The sequence below is a fragment of the Vigna unguiculata genome, chromosome 3, assembly GCF_037176805.1.
Source record: "Vigna unguiculata cultivar grain cowpea cultivar isolate G323 ecotype 2 chromosome 3, ASM3717680v1, whole genome shotgun sequence".
Taxonomy (NCBI): domain Eukaryota; kingdom Viridiplantae; phylum Streptophyta; class Magnoliopsida; order Fabales; family Fabaceae; genus Vigna; species Vigna unguiculata.
Genome location: NC_140794.1, coordinates 61,924,506 through 61,951,306, shown reverse-complemented (window position 1 = coordinate 61,951,306; position 26,801 = coordinate 61,924,506). Strand labels below are relative to the sequence as shown.

The window sequence follows — 26,801 nt, the reverse complement described above, 5'->3', positions numbered from 1 at the left end:
GAATAATCAGCTCCCTATTGACCACGGGTGTTCTTCGCATATGCTCACATCAATAAATTGATGACCATCGCAAAAGGAGAAGAACCACATATAAGACAACCAAATAAACAAATAGGGTAAGCTAGAGTAGAAAACAAATTATCATGCAATCACATACTATTACCCAATCCAAGCAGTATTTATATATCATCCAAACATATTATGACTTTCTCAAGCAATACACTAGACTCTGACTCGACATTCAGCGGATGCTTGCGCTTGTGGTGGATACCTTTGCTCACCCCCGAGCTGCTCACTCCCGAGCTAAGTGTTACAAGTGTTACAATGTTTCAATCCCCCCACATAAGGTTAGCCCTTAATGAGTTTCAGGCCTCCTGCTACCCTCACCACAAGAGTCCGCTCTAAGCGAGACTAACTGACTCCTTAGAGTGTCAGGATGATGCAACCTTACCTTGAATCCTTATCAGACTATATAGATGAGTCAGACTATATAGATGGGTAACCACCATGGACACCCACTAATAGGGGCCATGAATTACGTCTCGACCACTGAAGCATGATCCTGAAATCTCATCTAGAGATTTTCAAGGAATTACACACTGACCACGGACCAAACATATTCAAACAACCAAGTACTATTTATCATGCATGTATATATATTATGTCAACCTTTATAACCAACCTCTTTCATATTCCAGGTCAAACCCATACCAACTCATCATTCCCAAATCATGAAGATAGGATTGTAATTCATATTCATACCATGCCACTTTGATACCAATCATCTCATTTGAATCACATGCCAAGATCATACCAAACCCATTAATTCATAACCCATGAACCACATCACTCATGCATAATCATCCATCTCATATTTTTACATAGCAATTAAATTCAAGCAAGTGCCAACCCTCCAACAGAGAAAACCAAAATAGTCAAGCACTATCGCTCAGGCTGAAAGGCCTTGCTCAAGCGAGCTCCTTTCGCTAGGCGAGGGCTCAAAAAGGGGAACAGTGGCGCTCTCACGCACTCTCACTTAGGCGAGACCTCCTCGCCTGAGCGAGATGTGCTCTCACTTAAAACTGGAGCTCGTCGCCTGAGCAACAACTCGCGCAGGCAGGATGGGCGAGTTACTGCCAATCTCGCCTAGGCGAGACACGTTCGCTTGGGTGAGAAAACCAGAACCCTCCACTATTTCACGCAGGCAAACACCAATATTCAACCAGAATAATGCACAGTACATGTTCATGTTATTTTAAACAGCATACAATCACAAAGAGCACTAAACAGAACTGAAATCAAACCATACACATTAAAACCCGAAACCCTAGTTTCCCTTATCTGGAAATTAAGCTAGCGGAATACTCGGATACGCACACAGTGAGCACGACTGTGCTAAGGATGGCCAAAGAGCTTAAAACAATCGATAAAACAGAATTAGGAACGAGTTCCTACCAAACCCTAATGGTATGTCCAGAGAGATGATACTAGAGCTTGAGGTTGATTTATGTGGAGTGGAACCTGGCTGGAGCTAGCTTGAAGAAGGTTGACGGTTAAACCCTAGCAAAGCGTTGTAACTGCTCAAGGAGGCAAGGAGAGACTGTTTCTGAAAGTGAGGGAAATGAAAACGTTAGGGCAAATTAGGGTCTAGTTTTTCTCTTTGGATCAGTCCTTAAGCCTATTAGATTAAAAACAATCCTTAAAACATTAGGACAAAAAACTGGGCCTTACATCTTCTAGATAATGTTTTAGTTGCAAATGAGGTAGTGGATGAGATAAGAGTATAGAAGGAAAGTTGTTTGGTTTTAAAGGTGGATTATAAGAAAACTTACGATTTTCATTTAGGTGAAATTTTTAAACTATATGATGGAAAGACTGAGATTTTGTGAGAGAAGGATTAAATGGATCAAAGAATGTATAAAATCAACAACTATCTCAATTCTAATTAATGAAAGTCTCACCGAAGAGTTTAGGTCTTCAAAAGGGATTAGACAAAGAGATTCACTTGCACATTTTCTTTTTCTTAAAAAATTTACATCTTTTAAATGCAGTCAAAATAGGAAAAAGAAATGCAAATGATACCCTTTTCTTTTGTGAAGATAAAATGCAAATGTCTTGGTTACATCATAAGTGAATTTTTACAAGAGCAAATTGGGAGGTGTTTGTGTTAGTGACAATCAACTTGGCATTTTTGCTACTTTTTTGAATTGTTCATTTCTTACATATTTGAGGATACCAATTGGTTGAAATTGTAGAAATCTAACATTTTGGAATCCAGTTTTATACAAAATTACGAAAAAAAAACTCATTACAAGTATCAAAAAATAACTTGTGTATCTAGGTTTAGCTTTAGTGTTAGTAGAGGACTATCACCTTGTATTTTGTTTAAATTGTGTAGATATGCAAAAATGATAGAAGATGAAATTGGTCTTAAAAATCATAGTGACAATCACAAAAGGATTACATGAGCTATACTAAGAAAAACCAATTCTAAAATCTTTTACAAATGCATCACCAATGGTAGATGATAGTGATAAAAGGTGTATCAAGCATAAAATTTTATTGTAAAAGTTATGGTCTTGAGTTAGGATTTATTGATTTATGCTTTTGTAAAAGGGTGGAAGTATCCAAGTACTTCTTTATTTATTCAATCTTTGTTGCCAATAAAAAATAAAAAAAGTAAACCAACCAACCAACCAACCAGACATGTGCCTATAAATACATTACAGGTTAATTTCACCAAGAAATGAATATCACGATGAGGAGGGTGTAACAGATCTGCTGTTCCGTCCAAGTCCAAGACCTAAGCCCAAGGGAGCACTGAAGTTCCTGGTTTTGCCATGGTTATTATGGCTACAATGTGAAGAATGAACATGACCATTATGTGTTTTGGAATTTGTACTGTTGGAATTCACATTAATGACATACTGTCCATTTCCATGACCACGGGTATGCGACTCTCCATTTGTCAAGTTTGAGCTTCTTGCAATGTTCATCATTCCTGTACCTTCCTCTGACTGACCTGTTTCTTCAATGCACTCCACATCTTCATTGTAACCATTGATCAAAAAATCAGAACAGTTTTTCTTGATCCCATGATCATAGGGGTTTCTAAATCTACCGCCTGGACCTCTGAGGTAACTATAACGCATTGCATTTGCCCTCTCATTTGTTGTAATATTGCGAGATATCTAAGTCACAAATGAAAACATATGAATAAAAAGACGTGCATAGGATCAGGAGAGAATTGTGCACACAAAAAAAAAAAGACATACCTGATTAGCCTGCACAACAGTCAAAGCAAACACACCGTGGAAGATGAAAAACTCGGCTATTAGAAATGATATTGCACCAGGGTGATTCTTACCAACATAATGAATCCAAGCCCCAAATGAATGAGGTGCAAGTGGATCACTTAACACTCCTGCCCACACAGATTTAGTTTCATCAGCAGTTTAGAGAGCAGTAGAATGGACAACATAACACAGTAACTCAATGTCAGGGCAGACACATACTTGTAAGACAAACTCCACCAGTAACCAACATAGCTGAAACTTCAAGAATAAGAAAAGCAAAGAAATCCCACTTGTTCTTCTGAAGAAATAAATTGTAGCAAAATCAGTAAATCAAAATTAATGATCATTAGAAGAACAAAAAAAAAATCTCAGTGGGTAGGATTAGTAATCATCATACTCTAGCAACAAAGTTAGACAATATTAATACTCTAACCTATCCAACACTTGTTATTTACAGAATATAAATGGCATACATTGATTTTTTATGACAAACTCACATAAAGTAGATACATTACATTTGTAGCTATATCGCAAGATTTAAGCTAAACAATCACTAGAAGATTAACTGCTTGCAGTATAAAAATCTCCACATGTAATGTTGTAAATCACCAAATAAGGAGTCCCCTTTGGTATCAAAAGGTGCCTTTACTAATAAATGCCGTGCCACATGCTCGAGGTTCACCAGGGCTCTGTTTGCATTTCAGTATCTATTGTACATATGGATTAGAAAAGGAGATTGTTTGCGTTTGAATTCACTTATTTGAAATGGTGGGGATTGTCAGGCAGGGTGGGTGGTGATTTTTGTCCCCCCTCCCCCCCTGCCATGAGCGGAAAGTTGAGCCTATTGAGCCATCTTGCCCTCCATATATTACTGGGACAGTGTACTGATGGGACAAAAACAATTTAAACTTTATTTTAAATTGATAAAAGTTAATATTGATGAAATTTTAAAATGTGAGGGCAGTAATAACGTGGAATATAATCTATCTTGACTTTATGCATAATCGGTTATGTTGTCGATTATACATAAAGCCATAATAGATTATGGTCCAAGTAATTCATTACCATGCATGAGATTTTTGACATTGGTATCTCTTGTGTATGTTGTTACATCTCTTATATTAAATTACTAGTTAAATGCTGAAGACATGTGGATACCCATCATCAATAAAATACCACCAAGGGCATATAAGTAATTCAGTACATAACACATTTTTTTAGTCACATCTATTACAAACTTTGTACTCAAATCTATTCACTTTCACTTAATCCAAACCATCTAATTTTCTCCTCTCTTTCCCCTCCTTTCTCACTCTTTCCATCCCCATTTGAATCCAAATAAAGCATAGGTGTTATGCTCCATCCATAAGGTAGATGACAGAATATAACAAATTGTCCCAGATGTATCATTTTTCCGTTAAAGTAAATGATACATTGAAATTTTTAAAATGTTCAATTAGCAGCCAAATGCATAGCATGTAAAACAAATACATCCAGAAGTACCTTGCCGATGCAATTAGACACCCAGGGACAATGATGATCAAATTGTTCCACACAACGATCACAGGTAGAACAGTGTTTTGCTCGAAGAGGCCTGACAATCTAAAGAAAAGCCAACATGAAATTGTTAGAAACCGTTCAAAGCAAAGAAGCATGGGCATTTGTAGTCTGTGTTTGCAAGACATTTATAGGCTTCAGAGTAAGACAATCAAAAGAAAGCAAAGAGAACCTTGCATGTTGCACAAAGCTGGGACCAGTTTCCAGCAAGTAAAGCAGGATTGTTTATCTCAATCTTCAAAAGAGGCTCCTGCAACAATCATTCAATCTTTTTAAGAGAATGCCACATGCTATACAGTATAAAATCTGAGGGAGAGGTTGAAAAAATTGAAGTAGATATCAGGTGATAAAAGAAAAAAAAAACTCACATCATCTTTTGAATCCTGAGTGTCACGCATGTTCATTCTAATATAACCAGGATCCTTACTGCAAGAGAAAGGGGATGCGAGATTAAGAAAACAAAAAAATAAATAAATAAAATAAAACAACTTAAAGAGAGCTTAAATATAGAATGCAGCGGGCATCTAGAAGCAATTTGAAACTGCTGGATATTCACAGGAACAGCAAATGAAAATGAAATATGATATAGAGCATGTCTACTTCTGGGTTGTACTTTTATCATGTATTGATCACCATACATTAGAAACCAACACCACCCTAGATTGAATGTCATTGATTTGTTATCTTGAGAGGTCAAACAAAAAGGTTTAGAAAATAGTTGTCCAGAAGCTCCACAGGACACTAACCATATATATTTATCAAACATTTTAACAATGAAGTATTGAAGATAGCACATCGACTAGATGTATGACTAAATTGCAATATACAAGGGGAGACAAAACCTCACCTTACAAACCAATTTTATATGCTTAAGTTATGCCTAAATACTTTCTAAGATGGTATTAGAATCTATCCTAATAAGGCTTGTTCGACCTACCTTTTGACTTGCTATCTAACCATTATTGAACCACCCACAATATCTAGTGTCAAGGCCGAGATGTTCAATCCTCAACATGAGTGTGTTGGAGATCCCACGCCGATTAAAATATAGTCAAACAAACCATTGTGTATAAGTGAGTGCAAACCTCACTTTAGAAGTCAATATTGTAAACTTGAGTTGGGCCTAAATCCACTAACTAAGATGGTATTAGAACATAACCTTGAAAAGGTTTATTGGACTAATTTTGCCACTCACTATCGCACCACTACCAGATCACTTACAAAGATCTAGTCCCATGCTTGAGATGTCCAATTCTTAAGTGAGGGTGCATATTAAAGATTCCACACAGATTAGATTAGAGATATAGTCAAATTACAATATATAAGCAAGGATAGACCTCACTTTCCAAGATGGTGTAGAAAGTCTAATATCACCCACAATATCTAATCTCATGCTTAAGATGTTCAGTCATCAGTGTGAAGTGTGTGTTGTTGAGAATACTACATCGACTAAATGGTCAAATTATAATATACAAGTGAGAACAAACTCCATTGTGCTAGTTGATTTTATAAAATTGAGTAAAACTAAATTTACATTCAAAGAGAAGCTACTCAGGATATACACCCAGAAGTTGGCAACACTGAATGGAATTATTGTAAACATACAGGTTACAGTAATACTTGTCAGAACCCATGACCGTATTACCTAGCTATCCTAGGGTAGCAAGGAAAGAGATTCTTAGACTAGACCTGATTGTACCATAAAATAACACACATAATAGTCTTTATTAATTTGGATTCCGGTAATAGAACCCAAGCATTTTCTATGAATCCAGGGTCTGCAACATGGTTCAAACAATGCCAAAATGTTTTTATGTAAATCAAGTCTACATTGTATAGACCAACTATTGACATATACTTGAGACTGAGACTTTAAAATAGGAGTAGTGGACAACAGTACCACTCTCTTCCTCTTCTATTTATAGTGAAGCAAGCACGTACATATGAAAAGATATGAAAAGACTACTCTAAGATACCAGGCATGATTACATGCAATAGTAGATATGGCAGTAGGTAGTTTCCCACACTCAACACCCTACACATAGGGTTAATGATACAATAGGTATAGGTAATAATTCTAACACTCCCCCTCAAGCTGGAGCATACAAATTGTATGAACCAAGCTTGGAACAAATGAACTCAATCCGAGGTCTCCTTAATGACTTGGTCAACACATCTGCAAGTTGGTCATTTGACCCAACGAACTCAGTACAAATTTCCTTGGTCATCAATTTTTCTCGGACAAAGTGGCAGTCAATTTCTATGTGTTTAGTTCTCTCATGAAACACTGGATTTGATGCAATGTGGAGAGCAGCCTGGTTGTCACAATACATCTTCATGGTCTGAATTTCACAGAAGTTAAGCTCTCGAAGAAATTGCTTTACCCATATGAGTTCACACGTGAGAGACGCCATTGCCCGATATTCAGCTTCAGCGGTGGATCGAGCCACTACATTTTGCTTCTTACTTTTCCAAGAGATAACATTTCCTCCAAGGAGGACACAATATCCCGTAGTAGAGCGTCTGTCAATAGGAGAGCCTGCCCAATCAGCATCACAGTACCCAGAGATTTGAACATTGCCTTTATCTTCATATAGCAAACCTTGTCCTGGAGCCTTCTTGAGGTACCTTAAAATACGGATGATGGCATTCCAATGTCCAAGACATGGAGTCTGCATAAACTGGCTAACAATTCCAACTGCGAAAGATAGATCAGGCCTCGTAATAGTGAGATAAATTAACTTTCCAACGAGCCTCCTATATCTCTCTGGATCGGAGAATAATTCGCCTTCTACTGTTGTTAACTTCTGATTCGGGTCCATAGGACTCTCTACTGGTCTGCAGTCAATCATACCTGTTTCTTGTAATATATCAAGAGCATATTTCCTTTGAGAGATTACAACTCCATCTTTTGACTGAGCTACTTCAATGCCCAAGAAGTATTTGAGGCTTCCGAGATCCTTGGTTTGAAAATGTTTACACAGGTGCTCCTTCAGTTGAGATATTCCAGTAGTATCATTTCCTGTAATAACAATATCATCAACATATACTATTAGGTAGACACATTTCCCAGGAGAGGTATGTTTGTAAAAGACTGAGTGATCTGCCTCACTGCGTCTTAACCCAAATTTCTGAACAATGGAGCTGAATTTTCCAAACCAAGCTCGTGGTGATTGTTTGAGGCCATATAAAGATCGATGCAATTTGCATACCATACCAGACTCCCCCTGAGCAACAAACCCAGGAGGTTGCTCCATGTAAACTTCCTCCTCAAGATCACCATGAAGGAAGGCATTTTTGATATCCAATTGATGAAGAGGCCAGTGACGAATTGCTGCCATTGCAAAGAAGAGGCGAATAGTAGTCATCTTGGCCACGGGAGAGAAGGTGTCACAATAGTCAAGGCCATAAACCTGAGTGTACCCTTTTGCAACCAATCGGGCTTTGAGTCGATCAACCTGACCATCAGGGCCAACTTTAATTGCATACACCCATCGACAACCAACAGCCTTCTTACCCAAAGGGAGGGGCACGAGCTCCCAAGTATGATTGCTTTCAAGAGCCTGCATCTCTGCAATCATGGCTTGTCGCCATCCAGGATGATCAAGTGCTTCATTCACATTTTTGGGAATAACAACAGAAGACACTGAGGATAAAAGTGAACAATAGGAAGGCGATAATCGGTGATAGCTAAGAAAATTATAAATGGGATGTGGATTTCGAGAGGAACGAGTACCTTTTCTGAGAGCAATGGGCCAACCTGAATCACCTTCATCAGGAGTCGTGGGATCAAGAGACGAGGGAGAAGAATCTGAAGTAGGGGATTCACCATGTTCTTGAACAACTGGACTATTCGTCGGCGTCCTGTGTTGGAGAGAGTCAATAGGTGGAGATGATGGCTCAGGAGGACTTTGGTCGAGACTTGGAGGGACAGGGACATTGGAAATATTGTACTCAACAACGGGAATAGGAAGGACCTGCTGGATGACATGGACATCTTGAACAGATGGAGAGAAGTAAGGGGTCTGTTCAAAAAATGTAACATTGGCAGACATGTAATATTTCTTGGTTTCAGGAGAGTAACATCGATACCCTTTTTGGAGTCGTGAATAGCCCAAGAAAACACATTTGAGAGAGCGAGCAGAAAGCTTGTCTAACCCGGGAGACATGTCATGAACAAAACATACACAACCAAAAACTCTAGGAGAAGTGTGAAAGAGAGGATTGTCTGGAAACAGAATGGAGAAAGGGACCTTATGATTGAGAGAGGAAGATGGCATCCGATTAATAAGAAAACCTGCAGTTAAGATGGCATCTCCCCAGTGATGGACAGGAACGTTGGCACTAAGCAAAAGGGTACGAGCAGTTTCAACTAAGTGTCGATTTTTTCTTTCTGCTATACCATTTTGTTGTGGCGTATGAGGACAAGTAGACTGGTGCAGGATACCATGGGAACTCAAAACATTAGAAAGAGCAGACGAAAAATACTCTTTGGCATTGTCACTTCTTAAGATTTTAATTACTTGACCAAATTGATTCTTGATTTCATTCAAAAAAGATGTGAAGAGGGATAATAATTCAGAACGATCTTTCATAAGATAAACCCAAGTACATCTCGAATATTCATCAATGAAAGTAACAAAATACCTAAAGCCAAAAGATGAGACACGACTAGGTCCCCAGATATCGGAATGGATGACAGAAAAACTAGAAGTACACTTTGATTGAGATCTTTTAGGAAAGGTAGATCTAACATGTTTTCCTAGTTGACATGACTCACATTCTAAAGTCTGGAGACGACTAAGTTCAGGAAACATTTTCTTTAACTTGGACAGGTGAGGGTGACCAAGCCGATCATGTAACATTTTAGGATTGGGGGCTGCAACACAGGACACACGTGGACGAGATCCAAAATGGTATAATCCGCCCGCTTCATATCCTTCTCCAATCGGTCTCCCCGAGCCACGCTCCTGTATAACAAAAGATTTGTCATCGAAGGTTACAGAGCAATTCAATGTTTTGGTTAACTGACTTAAGGAAATTAAATTGAAAGGACAATTAGGGACAAAAAGGACAGATTTTAGATTTAAGGACGGAGATAAGATGGCTTGACCGACTCCCTTTGAGGATGTTTTAGAACCATTTGCGAGGGTTATAAAATGAGATTTTTCTTGGAATGAAATGGTTGAGAACAAGGAGGTATTACCAGAAATGTGATCAGAAGCACCAGAGTCAATTACCCATGAATTGTGACCTTCCATGGATTGAGAGATGCAAACAGTTGATGTACTTGGAGCTTGAGATGACTGTGCCAAGCTGTTGGATTTGAGGCGTAGGTACTCTTGATACTCGTCCTCAGTGAACTTGGAGTCAGTAGTCTCTGCCTGGGAGACATTGGCTGTTTTGGCAGGAAATCCATGTAAAGTGTAGCAGTTTTCTTGGGTATGACCCATCCTTTTACAATACGTACACTGAGGACGCCCACGACCTCCACGTCCACCCCCTCTAGTTCCACGACCTCCTCTTCCTCGGGTGGCAACCATGACAGATGGTTCCATTACAGCAAGAGTTTCTGGAGTTTGAAGAGTTGGAACACGTATCATGCGGGAGATCAAAGTTTCCATGGAAGGAACCTCATGAGAGGTCAAAAGCTGATCTCGGATATGATTAAAGTCTGGGTGTATAGCGCGGAGGATCATTACCATATAGTACTTGTCAAGCTTTTTCTTCATTTCATCTAGAGAGTCGACTTCCAAGAACATTCGAAGTTCTTCCACAGCAGCTTGAGCGTCATTCATGAATGACATCATATCATGGTTAGTCATTTTCATAGATGCCAACTTGTTCGCCGAATCATAGAGGCGTTGAATATCATTTGCATAGATATTCTGAGTTCGCTTCCAAAACGAGTGGCAAGTTTTGAAGGCCCGTAGGGACATCAAAAGTCGTGGTTCCACCGATTGCCACAATAGAGCACATAGTTGGAAATCCGCTTGTTTCCACTGTTCAGCTTTTTCAGACGGTACGTGGCTGCCATCTTTCTCAAGGTGTTCGTGGTGTCCTTGACCGAGAAACCACATCTCGACGGCAGCGGACCAAGATAAGTAATTTTGGCCATTTAGTTTCTCGGACGTAATGCAGGGGCTTCCAGAGAATGAAATAGCACTCCCAGTTCCTCCAGTGGCCATGATAAAGAGAAAGGATCTCGGAAACAGTAAAACAGTGACGAAAACAGTGAAACAGTGACAATTTTCGACTTCGAAAGGGACGATTTCCACAAGAGGTGCTACTGAACTTCACCGGAACAGAGATTTGATGGTCAAAACGGATAGAGGAGGCTCCGGCGACGGCGACGGAGGTGGCGCGACGACGAACTGGCGACGGGAAGGCGGCGCGTGAGCGGCACGCGCCTGCCTGCAGCGAACAGAGAAGACGCGCGTGGAGGCGCGTGGCGACGGTGCTGCCTGCGACACCGGCGGGGTTGGCTGTCGCGCGGAGAGGCGGTTCAGATCCGGTGGTTTCCGGACGGAACTGTGTCGGCGGACGGCGGCGGACGGTGGCGGACAGCGGCGGAGGACGCAGACAGTGGCGAGAAGTTGTTTGACAGTGTTGGGTAGTTCAGAAACGAGGTTAACCGAACTTAGACAGCCGCGGACAGCGGCGGTGACTAACGGCGATCAACCGCGGACAGCGGTGACGGACCAGCTGAGACAGAAACCAGAGCGGGATCGACCCGCTCTGATACCAACTTGAGACTGAGACTTTAAAATAGGAGTAGTGGACAACAGTACCACTCTCTTCCTCTTCTATTTATAGTGAAGCAAGCACGTACATATGAAAAGATATGAAAAGACTACTCTAAGATACTAGGCATGATTACATGCAATAGTAGATATGGCAGTAGGTAGTTTCCCACACTCAACACCCTACACATAGGGTTAATGATACAATAGGTATAGGTAATAATTCTAACACATATAATTCTTGATCTCATTCTGCTCTAGCATCAGGACTACCCTACATCCAATCCATGCTTTATTTTCCTTAAGGGAGCTACGAGTCTACTCCACGTATATCAAAACTGTTAGAGTAATTACATCTATGTATTATCATTAATCCTAAGTATAGGGTGTAGAGTGTTGGAAACATCTATCAGATGTACCTATAGCCGCACCTAGTTTTGCACCTAGGTATCTAGTGTAGTCCCTTAATCTTCTATGTATTCTTATATCAGTTTTTCATTATAAACAGAACATAGTGAGAGGAGTCCTTCAAGCCCTTCAAGATATATTTCTTCATTTTTAATCTTAAGTAAAACCACCCAAGGCAAGATTGTATTCATTCCCAAACATATATTATCAAGTATGTCACTCACTCAATGCAACATTATGATCCCTACCCTATCTTATAATTGAACTTGTACCTTAATATCACAGATAATACCTGAAACACTCCTCTTTTCATACATCCCTCCCACCCAAGACCAATGGTTTTCACGTAAATTTCCCCTACTTTTCCTCTAAACAATTTGTATAGGAAAGAGGATTAGAACCATCAAAGCAATTGAACAATACATTGCAAAAATTTATATATTGCTATAGAATAAGAGTTGCCCGATCAAACCACCAATAATCCTCATCCAAATACATTAAATAGCAGCAGTAAGAAAATCCTAGAAGTCTCTGAAGAAAGATCTTTTTCTTGTATTTAATCACATAGAGGGTATTCTCATGAAGTTGTAAAATTTAAGACCACATCACTTACAAGCTACACTTGTAAAACATAACCAAACCAACAGTTGCAAGCAAAACTCCAAACCATGCAAGAAGACCAGCTGCAGCTGTAAGCTTTGGCAATTTTGTCGCTATAGGAAAAAGTAAGATACAAATGATAGTGAGAAAACCATCAAATAAAGGAATAATTATGCATGCAAGTGCTCACATGCAGACATAATTGATTCCATATGTGGAAGCCAAGATAGATACCCAAGATGACCGAATGAATATAAGTAACCAAGAGCACAAAAATTATGCACCAAAGGATGGGCGCAAGTCCTAATTTGGAAATTCTTCCAAGACGGCTGTTCCCATCACAGCGTTTGTCAAGCAGCCTTCGGGCATTCCCCTACACGATATCCATAATTGGTTAATATATGAACATACATAGTCCACTCAAGCGCCCATCCTATAAATTCAATAAACACGGATGCTTTCAGGAAAATAAGCCACAGCCAGTCCAATTCTCAAATTACAACAGATGGAAATATTGTAAAGTGATGGAAAGCAAAGTAGTGATCAAATCAAACTATGTTGATTATAAAACACATACAAGGAAAAAAGCAACTTGTCTGTGATTCTTATTAGAAGCAAGTTGTGCTGGTGTAAGGCCTGTATAATCAGCCAACATTAGATCTTCCTTCTTGCCAGCCTGCACTAACACAGTACAGGCCTCCAAGTTCCCCCTAATAGCAGCCCAATGAAGAGGAGTGCAACCTTAAAATATAAAAAATAAAATAAAAAGAAAAAATAATTATGCTTTGAAATAAAAAGATGAATTCATCATTTAATGGATGATTAGTTTGAGGAGAATAAAAGGAGTTCAGGATAGAGCATTGAAACATACCCTCTTTATCTTGACGTCCCCTATGTGCATCAAGAAATAACAAAAGACGTATACAATCGGCAAACCCTTTGTAAGCAGCCCTAAAATTCAAGTGAGAAAGGAAGCATAAAGTATAGCACTAAAATACCGAAGAATTATATAAAAATTTCACTGAAGCAGAACCATTCATAATTTATTTAGAAGGGAAAATACGAATATGTAACCCAGTAACTAGCACATATAGTAAACTAATTCAGTAACACTGTACAATAAACTTCAGAGGAAAACATGGGGCAACTTTCTATCTGGAGAAACAAAAGAAGTGAGTCAAATTGGATGAAGATATGACCAATGTATTATTGAGAGAATTCCAAGTATAAATATAAAGAACATGGCCACATATGTAATAGAAATGAAGTATGTCACATGTCTATTGGCCTTTTAATTTCAAAATAATCTTTCATGTTGGGTAATATTACATGGAAAATGTGCCGAGAGAAATTTCACGATGTTCATCACAAGCGTTGACATATTAGACAATTAATTAAGACCCTGTAGGCTAAAAAGAGTTTTCAACTTTGGCTAATAGGGATGACCACCCTACATAAGTCAATACTACCAAATACACTTTTAGGTTTACGATCTGCTTTGAAATAACCAACCAACAACCTTTGCAGTTTGCTTGAAGAAAAGAAGGTATCATAAATCAGTAAAAATAGTGTCAAAGGACACATACTCAGCAAATAATTTGTCAGAGCATCAGTTAACGGGTTGGCCAACTGACAACATAGCAATTAGGAAAAATGGAAAAGCGAAAACATCCATTTCAACAGAAAGAAAGGTTGAACGGCAGATCTTTTATTACCAATGCAAGGGGCTTTTTCCATGATTATCAGGGACATCAGGGTCAGCGTTCCATTTTGAAACAACGTGGTAAAGGAAAGCCGTCTGACCAAATTGTGCAGCAACATGGATTGTCTGAGTCCAAGTACATTATAATTAGTAAACAACATTTACAGCTGCACACATGTGGTTCAAGTAAAACAAGAACCCTAAACTACCAATTTCCTAGATGTAACCAGATGCAGACAACCAGGTATAAGAGCTAAAAAATAACGTTAACTGCTTTACCCCACCAGCAATCACTGTAATAAAGATTAAAACATTCAGATCAATCTAACCTGATAACCATTCATATCGGCAGCACTCACTCGAGCACCCTCCTGAAGTAAAAGCTCTGCAGCCTGGATAGCACCCCGAACTGCACTCCAATGTAGGGCCGTCTGGCCAGTATGATCCTTTGCATTTACATCGCCCCCATGCTGCCAACGATAAACCAACCACTCAATTTCGTACGCCAAATCAACATAAAGAAAAAAGGTCTAATTCCACACGTTCTAACAAGCCAAATCTCAATGCATACATTCAATTCCACCACAAACAAGCCAAGCCATTTCGTAACATAAACATGACGAACAAAAGCCAACCCGAGCTACAGTAAGCTACTTTAACCAATTCAAACCAAGAGCATGACACTCACCATCATTATCATCAAACTATCTTCTTTCCTACATCTACACCCTCCTTAAACAACAACAACAACAAGTAACTAACTCCTACATTTTATTTCTTTTGTTGCAGTAAAAAACACTAATTCAGTAAATGTCAAAACAAGGGATACATCATAAAGGAGGCAAGAGCAAACAACGGGCAAAACCAAGGGGCAAGCTCGAGAAGCAAAGGTAAGCAAACGCAATTCAACAAACCGATCAAAGAACCTCAATGATGTACTGAGCAACGGCAGTCCAATTGTTGAGTGCAGCCCACTGAAGCGCGTAGTAACCCAACCCATCGGGCTCGGTGACGGGGCAACCCTCTTCCTCCACCAATCTCTTCAGCTTCTCCAAATCCCCGTACGACGCCGCCGTGTAGACGTCGTTCCGGAGGCTCTCATCCGGCACGGCATCGCCGCCTCCCGACGCCAGCGATTGCTCATCGCGCGACTGCACCTCCTCGACGACCTCGATCTCGGATGACATAGATCGAGCTTTTCGAAACCTGATTGAGGGGCTCCCGCGTTGACTTCGAGGGAGGGGTTGGCGATTGAACCAAAATTTAAATACAAAAAGAAAAATCGGGGAATGGAGAATAGAGGATTGGTTGGTTGGTTAATTTCTAGGGTTTTTCTGCGCAGGCGATAAAGAACGATGGAGAGAGAAAGAGAGGGTTTGGGTCATGGCCGTCCCTGTTGACCCTCTCAGGACGATACAAAGGAATCAAAGAGACAATAGCAATTCCGATTTGATGAGAGAGAGGAGTCTATTCATAGATATCATTCTATTCTAGCAGGCCACGCCACTTGGTGTCTTTCTGTTTGTCACTCCATTCTCTTCTTAACTCTTTATTCACCCTTCCTTTTTCCTCTGCCCGAACCAAAATACTATACCAATTACGAATTAATTCATCACACCATATTTTTAGTATCTTTATATCTATAAATACTTTTAACAACAAAACTTATCTGAGTTTCATTACAATCTAAAATTAGTTTCTCTACACTACATTTTTTAAATATGGTACATTTTATCCTATACAACAAAATCTACCTAGTTATTAAATACACACCAAAAACAAAGGAAAGCAAAATACATTTTATTTATTATTATGGATGTCATAGATCAACTGCCACAAAATTCTTTCTTTTATTAATATTAATTTGCTCAATTAATGTTTTTTATAAGATTCTTTTACCACTGCCCTTACTTTTTTATATATTTATTAAGATTCATTTCAGTTTTTTCTTCTTGTATAATAATAATAACCCTGTCCAGAATATTCATTAACATTGAGATGACATAAGCAATTAGTTGCTGTCAAAAACCCTAACTGGACCAACCAAGGTTTATCCTAACCGGACCGAACTCCTTCTTCCCCCACTTCGATTCTCTTCGCTCTCTTTCAGATTCCTCTTCTCTTCTCTCTTTGCGTTTTCATTCCTTTTTATTTCTGAATATTTAGCTTACAACTATGGAGGAGTTATCTTCTCTCATCACGGTGGAGAAGACCATGCGCACCGCCTCTGCTGTGGAGGCCATGGCGGTGGACACAATTCTTGTCACCGCCAAATCTCTCCTTTGCCTTCTCATTCTGGTATTCCCTTCATACCCTTTCCTTTAATTTTAACTCTTATAATATTGTAATGTCCGATCCCTGTTGTAGAATTATCGTGGCGTCAACAATTGGTATTTCCAGACTTTCAATAATTCAAATTTTGTTTTCGGTTCATCAAAAGTTTTTTCTATTGGCATGAATTTTAACGTCTAGTTCACTTTTTACTTATCTTGAGAGGAATTTAGGGATTTTTTTTTTTTCTGAAATCTTACCGTTATCTGTTGTGGTCAAAGTCAACGGAAGCTGATAATGAATTGGGGGGAGCGTGTAAACTACTCTTCTCTTGTGCGGATTGGGGGTTGATTTGGTTGCAGCTTAACCCTATTCATAATTGTTGTTTTTTGATGCTGCTAGACTGCTGGGTGTGTTCGGTTACCGAGGTTGGTCTCTATTTGTGTTACGAACCAAAAAATTTCAGTCAGGTGCAAAAGAATGATAGTTGTTTGTTGTTTTGTGTAAGCCAATGCTGTTTTTTGTTAATAGAGAGTGTTAAAATATCATCTTTGTTATTTATTTGTTCAGGTCAAACTAAAAGCAATCGAATTATTGTAATTTGATTAAGATTGTATTCTACGTTGAACCTGATGTTTCCCAGAATCATATTTCCTTCAAGAAATTAACCAATGGTTCTGATAAAACATTAACAATGCTTAACAGTAGGACAGTTTGTTAATGTGGGGTTTCATGTGAGTTGTGCCTGCGTTAGTTATATTTTCTTGTTTTGAAATTTCGTCTCCTTAAATGGTGCTAAATTTATATTCTGCATTCTGTTCGTGAAAATAGACATGGATATTTGATTTTCTTTGTTTTGTACGACCATGATTGGTGCTTGCTAGGGAAGCTACTGATGAAGCTTCTTATTGTAATAATAAGTCCATACAATAATAATTAATTAGGCCACGGGTTATGATTTGTGTATGTCCTGAGCTTGGTTTGTGTTCTACTATCTTTTGTATAATTTTGATGGGACACATTAGTGTAGTTCACGTTTTCATATAGTAGTGGGTACAAATGATTATGTCTGTTTGTTTCCCAGATGGCCGGATCTCTGCTGACTGACATCATCCCAGAATTGACCCCAATAGATGGAAGGTGAGAATAAGTTTATGCAACACTTTGGAAAATATAACAATGCTTTATGTCTGGAAACAATTGGAGTTCTGATGTATGCCGATTCTTCTCAGTTTTCCTTTTGCTGATCTCTACAAGGGAAGACATACTTACCTTGTGAACAACAAGGATGCTAGTGAGTCAGATGAAGACGAGGAGGAAGAAGATGAAGAAGAGGAGGAAGAAGATCAAGATGATGAGGAAGGAGAAGAAGACTTCTCAGGTGAGGAAGAGGCTGAGCCTGAGGATGATCCTGAGGCCAATGGTGCTGGTGGAAAAGATGGTGAAGATGGTGAAGATGGCGAAGATGGTGATGATGGTGATGAAGAAGATGAAGATGAAGATGAGGATGAGGAAGAGGATGAAGAGGAAGAAGAGATTCCACAGCCACCAGCTAAGAAGAGGAAGTAAATCTTAGTTCTCCGAACCAAAGTTTCTTTCAACTTTCAAGTGGAGCCTTCTCCACATATAAAAGTTCAATTTCTGTATTGTCTGTTATTTGAGTTAATTTTTGCCATGCCTACTTTTTTTTTAGTGTTATCATAGTTATTATTGAAACCCAATTGTATAAAAAGCAAAACCAGATGAGTAGTCAGTAGGGCATGTTGTGGTTTTATTTAACTTTAATATAATACAAATTTCTGTATTGTCTGTTATTTGAGTTAATTTTTGCCCACTTTTTTTAGTGTTATCATAGTTATTATTATTGAAACCCAATTGTATAAGTAGCAAAACCAGATGAGTACCGAGTCAGTAGGGCATGTTGTGGTTTTACTTAACTTTAATATAATAGAAATGTCAGTAATGCACATTTACAGTGGTTGTATTGTACTATCCAACTTCCTCGTGAGTCCCAAATGTCCCACCTCTAAACTGATTGTAGCTTTTTAAGAGCGTTAATTAATGTTAAATTACATTTGCTTAAAATTTTGTTAATTTAAATACTTTTTGTCAAAAAAGCTACAGAAGAAATAAATTGAACGAAACTGAATAAAATTAATTACAAGAAAGAAAATCAATGGTATAGGATTCAAGTGATTAAATTAAATATTTTACAATTTTATCATTGATGTGTTTTTAAATTTTTGTGGTAGTAATTTTTGAATGTTTTGAAGTACTGTGATAATTTGAAAATGAAAAACCACTTTCTTTTCAATTTTTAATGTCATTTTTAATACTATTATGAATTAATATTTTTAATGTCATTATTAGTACTATTTTGAATAAATAAATTGAATGCTATTTCTTTGGTTTAATGATAGATTTAGCATAATGTTTCATACAGTTTCAGTTATTTGATGTCTTAGTATAAAGTTTTTGTCTAGCTTAAAATATAGAGTAAGCAAAATCGAATAATTATTTTTTTTAAATTTTATGGCAATAAATTATTATGTAAAAAATTAGATTTAATACGTTTTTGGTTGTATATTTATTGGTTCCTTCACATATAATATTTATAAAAAATAATTGACTGGTGCAACTGATTGCGAGATACGTATAAACAAATGATTTACATAAATAGGTTTTACTCCTCTTTTTTATTTCTTCCCAATTTATTTTAGGACATTTTAACATGGACACTAAAGATTTACCTAAACCAATGATCTCTTATGTTCTCATCTTCTCTACTTAAAAACATCATAAGTATCTCAAATTCAATCAAAATAGACATCAAAGTCACTTTCACAGTTCACTAAAGACATTTAAATCAAAATCGAAGACATGTCATTTATGAGCTTTTAGATGACTATGAGTGTTTAGTCATGAATTTTTTCTTTCATTGAACTATTTTATATATTTTTAAAAATATGTATTTAAATTTTTGAAACAAATTTTAAAATAAAAAAGTTGATTTTTCTAAATAAGTTATTTACACTATATATATATATATATATATATATATATATATATATATATATATATATATATATACTTTGTTAAGTATACATATTATTTCTTCTATAGGATAATAATGCTAAAATCTTCCTAATCTAGTAACCTAAATCAATATAGTTTGTTTCTGATGGCAGTAACATAACTTAAAATTTTGAAATAAAGATGCATAACATATAATTTATTAAGAAAAAAAAATCATTAACATTATTCTATATAAACTAATAAGTTGGTTTCCTTAAATAATAATAAAGATAAAATTAGTAAGAATAAATAATTTTTTTATATTTATAAAATATATTATATTCAAATTAACACTTTAGTTAATAAACACATCTTGTATCGGTTAAAAAATTAAATAATAAAAAGAATTGAAATTTGAAATAAAATATAATACATACAAGAAGTTAGATTTGTACATAATGAAACAACAGAGAATCATAAGAAATATGTTTATTGATAGTTAAACATGTAATATTTGATGTTATTCCTTTTTAAGGCATGTAATGCTTGTGACCTTCGGATCATGTCCCACCAAAGGAACAAAATTTCTACTAATTAATTATTAATGAAAAAAAAAACTAGCCTAATTTAAAAAAAAAAAACATTAAAAGAGTAATCCAAGTATAGGTGTGAAAGTGATTTTGTCAAAACTTACCACAAGTTAAATTAAAAAAGATTAACGTAACTTTTTACTGAATAAAAGAATTATATTACAATAAAAATGAATTTATTTAATTTATTTTTTATAATAATAAAATCAAAGTATTCGTCTAATTCTCGAAATATTATTATAAAAATAATAGTTAAGGATTAAAATATCAACTTATATAACTTGATAAACAAATTAATTAAACATTTAAACTATACAAATATTATTAAACAATATTCTAACATTTAAAAATATAAAATTTGAAATATATAATTAAGATTAATAAATAATTATAACAAAAAAATTATTAAAAAAAATGTTAGTAGATTAAATGGATCAATCAGTCTCCAACCCAAATAAAACTCGTTTAACCCGTAAATTAGGTGAACCAGATCAAGTTCAAACTCACTTTTAAAAAAATTAAAATTTTCTCAATTCAACCCTTGACTCATGATTAAAACTCATTTTGACATCTCTAAACTAAACTAATATGAATGCTAGCTAGAATCATAATAATAACTCCAATTCCCTTTAAAGTATAAGGTGTTTAAAAATATTTTCACACTTAAAAATCTCATAAATATAAATTATTTTTGTACAACAAAAACTAAATGATAAAACTAAAGTTAAATAGTTTACTGGAAGATTAAACTCATAACTTAGCACTATGAAACTGAAATTTTTAGAAGTACTATTGGTTAGAAAATGGTGGAAACTTGTCCACAATAGTTTGGTTGTGAAGAAAACTATGTACCCAAGTAGGAAAATATATAAAATAAAAAAAATTATTATAACCTGTAAAAGAAGTACTTGAGAAAATGTTTAGGTAAAAACAATCAAAAGAAGCATTTGCTTAAATTATACTTCCCAATACAGTCATTTTATTCATGAACAATCACTTCCAAAAAAAAAGTCTTGCAGAACATACTTCTTTTGCTATCGGCAAGCAACGGATATATCATAAGATGGTACAAGAGTGAACCATAAACACATTATACACAAAGTCAAGAAAGGATTACCAAACAAACACATTACAAACACTTCTCTGCCACACATTATTCGTACTGATCATAACCCAGATTAGTAGATAAGCATAGTTTGAGCAAAACAGTTTCTCATAGGCTCAGAAAAACCTCGAATCCTGTTACATTCTTCTTCCATTCAGTTCTCCGACATTAATCAGCAACATTAGTTCCTCTGTTGCCTCCCTCTTGCCCTTATCTATTCTGACCAGGACACTGAGGCAAAGCGCTGAAACAGAAAAAGAAAAGACAGAAGTAACAAATTGTCCTGCTTTAGAAGCCTCCATTGCTTGAATAGCATAATCAAGGGCCTTTTTCCTTAGTTGCGGCAATGATAAACCCAAGGATAAAGCATTGTTTCACAAGACAAAAACAACGGGACAATGAATCTTCTCAGTTTGTTTTTGCCTTCAAACATTAAGCAAAGTTGTACTAAGTCTTGTTTAACCATTTTCAACCCTAAATACATAACCGGAAATTAGTTTATTTTCATAATATACACTTAACAATTTAAGTATTTGTTTATCACATCCCTTATTTGTCACTGTAACAATAACATGATTTTACGTATTATCCTACAAGTTATATCAGTTCTACTCCTATTTAGTGAATCTCTTTACAACTCCTTAGTATGACTAAGGCAAACTTGACGCCAGTGGCAAGTGTGTTGTCAGTACTAGCTTGGTTGTTATTAATCTGATCCCCCAAGACAAATCACGTCACAGGAGCACAATACTAATAGCTCTTCTTCTCACTGAACATACATTTTTGTCAGTATCAGGAACATGATCTTTACTTAGATGAGCAATAAAGTATTGTAACGAGTATACCTGCAGATATCAGGACAGAGAGAAATTGTGGACAAAGGCAGTAATACACATGGAAAATGAGGAGGGAATAGGGCGTGGCACTCTCGGCCCAAAATAACCAACTAGTTGGTTGATTTTGTGTGGTTCAAAAGTTATATATGTTGCACTAGCATGACAGAGTGGGGAAAAAAGTTAGTATATGTGGCTATGACATTCTCTGTATTGTCTTTCGGCAAATTCTGTCTGTATTTTATTTTTCATTACGTTTGAAATTCTGTTTCAACAAAAGTTTTGGTGGTTATTCTTGTCCTCTCTTCCTTTATGATACTATATTGTTACAAATATCCTAGGACTGAGCATTAAGTTGGCCTTTAAACCTATAATTGTATTAGCTTTCATTCAACCATCCTAAATCCTAAACACATAACATAATAGTAAATTAGTTACGTAATAGTAAATTAGTTTATTTTTCCTGTACCCTTTCTCTATCACCAAGCAGTACAGGCATAAACACAGTAAAAATGAGAAAATTTGCCTTCATATAAATCGCGGCAATGATGCGTTTCACAACTACTAGTTATGCAAGAGTTAGCATCATTTTAGAACTAATGAAAGCACAGTCTATTTGCAATATAGAAACAATAAAACAAACATCCATATACGAAAACAGGTATAACAGCTCATAATGACATGAGTTTGTTTTATTCTTAGACACTTAAAAGCAGAGCATAAAATAACTCAAAAGTACACAAATTTCACTCACTCAGACAAATTTCTGACTAAGGCAGTTTTCCAGATCGAAAGATTGCAAATTTGGAGGCGGTGGAGTAAGAATAATCAATTTTATTCTCCTTCAAGAACTCCTCAAGGAGCCGCTTAGCTCCTTCAGGATCAGCACTCTCACATTCGATCTCATAGAGAATTCCAGAGCCAAACTTAGTTTCATCCACTTCCAATTTCAATCCCTTCCAATCATACACATTCCTCACGTTCCCAAACCCTCCTAACCCTACAAACCCCTTTTCAGTTCCAAACTCCTCCTTCACCCTCCGCAAAACCCTAGACTCCACCGATCCCAACTTCCCAGGCTCTGCAACGCATTCGCGCCCGATCCTCGGGTCCAGATCCTCCTCGTCCTCCTCCACGCGACTGACACCGTCCACCAGCACCGCCCGCGCCTTCAGCGAAACGACGCACCGCTCGTCGTCACCGTAGAAGCGGAGGCGCAGCACAGCGCGGCGCTCGGAGAGCTCGGACGCAGCGCCGTCGAAGAAAAGGTTTTGCTGGCGGTGGGTGACGACGTGGAAGGGGGAGAGCAGGCTGGTGACACGGCGGTGGGCGTTGGCGTCTGCGAGGCGCAGCTTCACTTCGACCTCCATTGGGGAAGAAAGGTGGGAGACTGAGGCTAGGGTTTTACGAGGAGAGACCGATGCGATGCGCCTTGGAAGCGGGATCCTCACCGCCGCGATCCAGCTGACGGAGGAGAGATGTGGTGCCAGCGGGGGCCGTAGTGGTGACAGTGGTTACAGAAGCGTTGCGTCGGCGAGCTTCTTCGAGTTCTTCTTTGTCTTCGATCTTGACTTCGATTTTTGTTGGCTTTCTTCTCAACATCTTTTAACTTGGAAACCGCTCTTTCCGCTTACTCCCTCTTCTACGCCGTTCAAGTTGAGCGCACCCTATTCTTAATCGTCATAACATTCGGGTCGGGTAGCGGCAATAATAATAATAATAATAAGGTTAAATTATTTTTTTATTTTATTCGTCAAATAATATCAATTTAGTGTTTAAAATTTTTTTATTTTAATTTAGTTTTTATTTTTTAAAAATAATTCAATTTACTTCTTACCATATCAAATCGCGTGTTCAAAGTAATGTCATCTGTCAATTTCTGATTTTTTTAAATTTAAAATAAAAAATATATTTTTTTTACACGTGTCAAAATGACTCAATTTGATTCTTATATTTGTTTTTTAATTTCAATTTAGTCCCAATTTTTATAAAAATTAAGTAATATTGTCCCTCCTTAAATTGACACTCAATTTATTTGTTTATAAATCTTATAGTGATATTCTTATTAAAATTAATGTTTTTATTAAATATTTCTATAAATATTTTGAATTAACTTTAAATTCTATACAAAACATTAAACTTTGGTTTTGTTTGGACTTTTAGTTCCTAACTTATGTGTGACAAGTTATTTGATTTTTAATCTTCACTAAGTTTGTACAATATAATATATTTGATGCCTTTGTATATGATGACAAAATTGTTAATTTTTGAAATTAAGTTTGGGTTTAACTTTGTTTAATAATAAAACTAAATAAAGAAAAGCTTGTTTAAAAATATTTCTACAAAGATTTAATAAAAATGTCAATTTTATTAAGAATATCATCATAAGTTGTATACAAAAATTAAATTAAATGTCAATTTAAGGAGAGACAATATTGCTTCATTTTTATAAAAATTTGGACTAAATTGAAACTAAAAATAAATATTAAGACCAAATTGAGTAATTTTGACATGTGTCACAATTGTGAAGTGATAAGTGTAAAAAATTCAATAAAAAAATAAAAATATAATAAATTGACACATGAAGTTGAGTTTAACACCTGGTCAAATTTGGGTTAAATATGTTTTTGGTCCCTCAAGTTTCAGTGAAATTTGGAATTAATCTTTCTTCAAAACTTTTGATCAATTTAGTCTTTCATCTTTAAAAATGCATGAATTTAGTCCTTTTAACCAAATTTTGTTAAGTTTATCTGACGTTTCAAGCGCATTTCATAATAGTATTTGAATTATTTATACCGTTTGACACATTTTTGCTTCAATGTTAACTCAAATTTTATCATAAAATGCGTTTAAAATGTCAAATAAACTTAACAAAATTTGGTAAGAAGAACTAAATCCATGCATTTCTAAAAATGAAGGACTAAATTGGTATAAAGTTTCGAAGAATGACTAATTCAAAAATTCACTGAAACTTGAGGGACCAAAAACATATTTAACCCATCAAAATTAACAGCAAGGACCAAATTGAATCATTTTTAAGAAAATGATGACCAAATTGAGACAACAAAAAACTTGAGAACCAAATTTATATTACTTAACAAATAGAATGATTAAAAGAGTAATTTAACTTAATAATAACACTAATGTTAAATAGAACAATATGCTTTATATTTTTCAAATTATTTTTTTTATTAGAAGAAAATGTCGGTGAAATTGTGAGTGAATACTACATTAACATGAATATGACAATATATAAAAAATGTTAAGTTAGAGATTTTTTATTTATTAGAAATGAAGAGAATTTAGAGTATGAAAGTGTACACGAATTTTATTTAATAAGTTAATTTATAATACTGTGTTAGACTTAAATATATTGGAAAGTATGAGAGTCATCTAAATCTTATTTTAATATTTTTTGTTGTTCTTTAAGTCTGTTATATCTAGAGATGGCAAATAAACCCGTCCTCGTTTTGACGGGGAATCCCCGCATTGACTGGGTATGGGTATGGGTATCGGGAATCCCCGACTTTTTCAATTGGGTATGGGGATGGGTATGGGGATGTATATATCCCCGCCATATTATTCGTCCCCGTTTAAATTATTAAAATATTCCTAATTAATTAAATAACCACATATATATATATATATTATTTTTTATTTATTCTAATTATTTGGATTGTCATGAAACTCATTTGCATTTCAATTATATTTTTCATCTTATCATAATCTTTATGTAATTATGTTCAAAATATGTATGTTAATTAAAAAAATTTATGTCTCACATTTGAATATTTCAATTATTTTTTAATATTTTTATTTAATGTATATTTTTCTTTCACATGAAAATGTTTAATACTCTCAATTTAAGTATTTAATAGCACAAACATTTTGTTTACTAGGTAATATAAAAAAAATCATTTACTTATTATTCTTATTATTAGTTTTTGTTTCATTTGAATAACTTTTTTATTTCACTAAAACATTTTTTGTTATTTCTCAACTACTGAGTATATATGTTGATATTTGAAAAGTTTTCTTAGATCTGTAAGATATTTTTTAACTTATCATACCCTTAATTATACATTTGTTTTCTTTTGTGCGATTTCTTTCAATAGTCTCTCAAATTGTTTGTAAACATTTGTTAATTTTTTAATATTTTTATTTCTTGTTTATTTTCATTATGTATAATACTATTTCGATATATTTTATTTAATTATTTTTTATTTTTTAACTCATTATCAATCATACTGTAATTTTTTCACTATAATTATATAAATAACTTTTATTTACTACAATATAAAAATTTAATGTAATTGTCATTAATATTTTTTTATCACCATCCAACATAATTGAAGTTTAAAAGATACAAGATCTATGTTAAAATTTTATTATTATGATTATTATTTATTCTTTGTATCATTTTGATTAAGTAATGTATTATAACTTTTATCAGTGTATAAAAAAGAGATTCATTAGAATTAAAAATATTGAAGTAAACAAACATTTAAAATATATTTTAATTTGAATATTTGTTTCCTTTTATATTTTTTTAAAAGTATTTTTAAATTTCATCAACTAGGTTTCATTAATGTTTACAAATTTAATAAATGTGTTGGTTCTCATGAAATTTTATTTGGCATTATAATCTAAAATGTAAATAATTATAATTTATTTTAAACTT

The 26,801-nt window shown here is 35.5% G+C and overlaps 3 protein-coding genes across 5 annotated transcripts; 1 reads left to right on the top strand and 2 right to left on the bottom strand.

Moving 5' to 3' along the window:
- Positions 1–2,624: 2,624 nt before the first annotated feature.
- TIP1 (Ankyrin repeat family protein with DHHC zinc finger domain-containing protein) lies at positions 2,625–15,874 on the bottom strand. The gene is made up of 13 exons (XM_028062874.2): positions 15,233–15,874; positions 14,636–14,776; positions 14,320–14,432; positions 13,476–13,555; positions 13,182–13,345; positions 12,839–12,977; positions 12,618–12,717; positions 5,222–5,279; positions 5,026–5,103; positions 4,800–4,898; positions 3,516–3,594; positions 3,276–3,424; positions 2,625–3,191 (listed from the first exon to the last, which is right to left on the bottom strand). The coding sequence occupies exons 1-13, from the start codon at positions 15,491–15,493 to the stop codon at positions 2,754–2,756; spliced, it is 1,899 nt and encodes a 632-aa protein (XP_027918675.1). The 5' UTR covers positions 15,494–15,874; the 3' UTR covers positions 2,625–2,753.
- Positions 15,875–16,297: 423 nt separating this feature from the next.
- On the top strand, positions 16,298–18,401 carry LOC114177475 (uncharacterized). Of its 2 annotated transcripts, XM_085670775.1 has the most exons (4): positions 16,298–16,588; positions 16,960–17,047; positions 17,662–17,717; positions 17,810–18,391. In XM_085670775.1, the coding sequence occupies exons 1-4, from the start codon at positions 16,482–16,484 to the stop codon at positions 18,144–18,146; spliced, it is 588 nt and encodes a 195-aa protein (XP_085526901.1). In that variant the 5' UTR covers positions 16,298–16,481; the 3' UTR covers positions 18,147–18,391. The 2 variants fall into 2 exon arrangements, with proteins under 2 accessions (XP_085526901.1, XP_027918644.2); XM_028062843.2 differs by lacking the exon at positions 16,960–17,047 and having other exon boundaries at positions 16,298–16,604; positions 17,810–18,401.
- Positions 18,402–21,257: 2,856 nt separating this feature from the next.
- Positions 21,258–23,787, bottom strand: LOC114177474 (adenylate cyclase). Of its 2 annotated transcripts, none has more exons than XM_028062842.2 (2): positions 22,875–23,784; positions 21,258–21,531 (listed from the first exon to the last, which is right to left on the bottom strand). In XM_028062842.2, the coding sequence occupies exon 1, from the start codon at positions 23,488–23,490 to the stop codon at positions 22,891–22,893; it is 600 nt and encodes a 199-aa protein (XP_027918643.1). In that variant the 5' UTR covers positions 23,491–23,784; the 3' UTR covers positions 21,258–21,531; positions 22,875–22,890. The 2 variants fall into 2 exon arrangements, with proteins under 2 accessions (XP_027918643.1, XP_085526671.1); XM_085670545.1 differs by lacking the exon at positions 21,258–21,531 and adding an exon at positions 21,559–21,761 and having other exon boundaries at positions 22,875–23,787.
- Between the last annotated feature and the right edge of the window lie 3,014 nt (positions 23,788–26,801).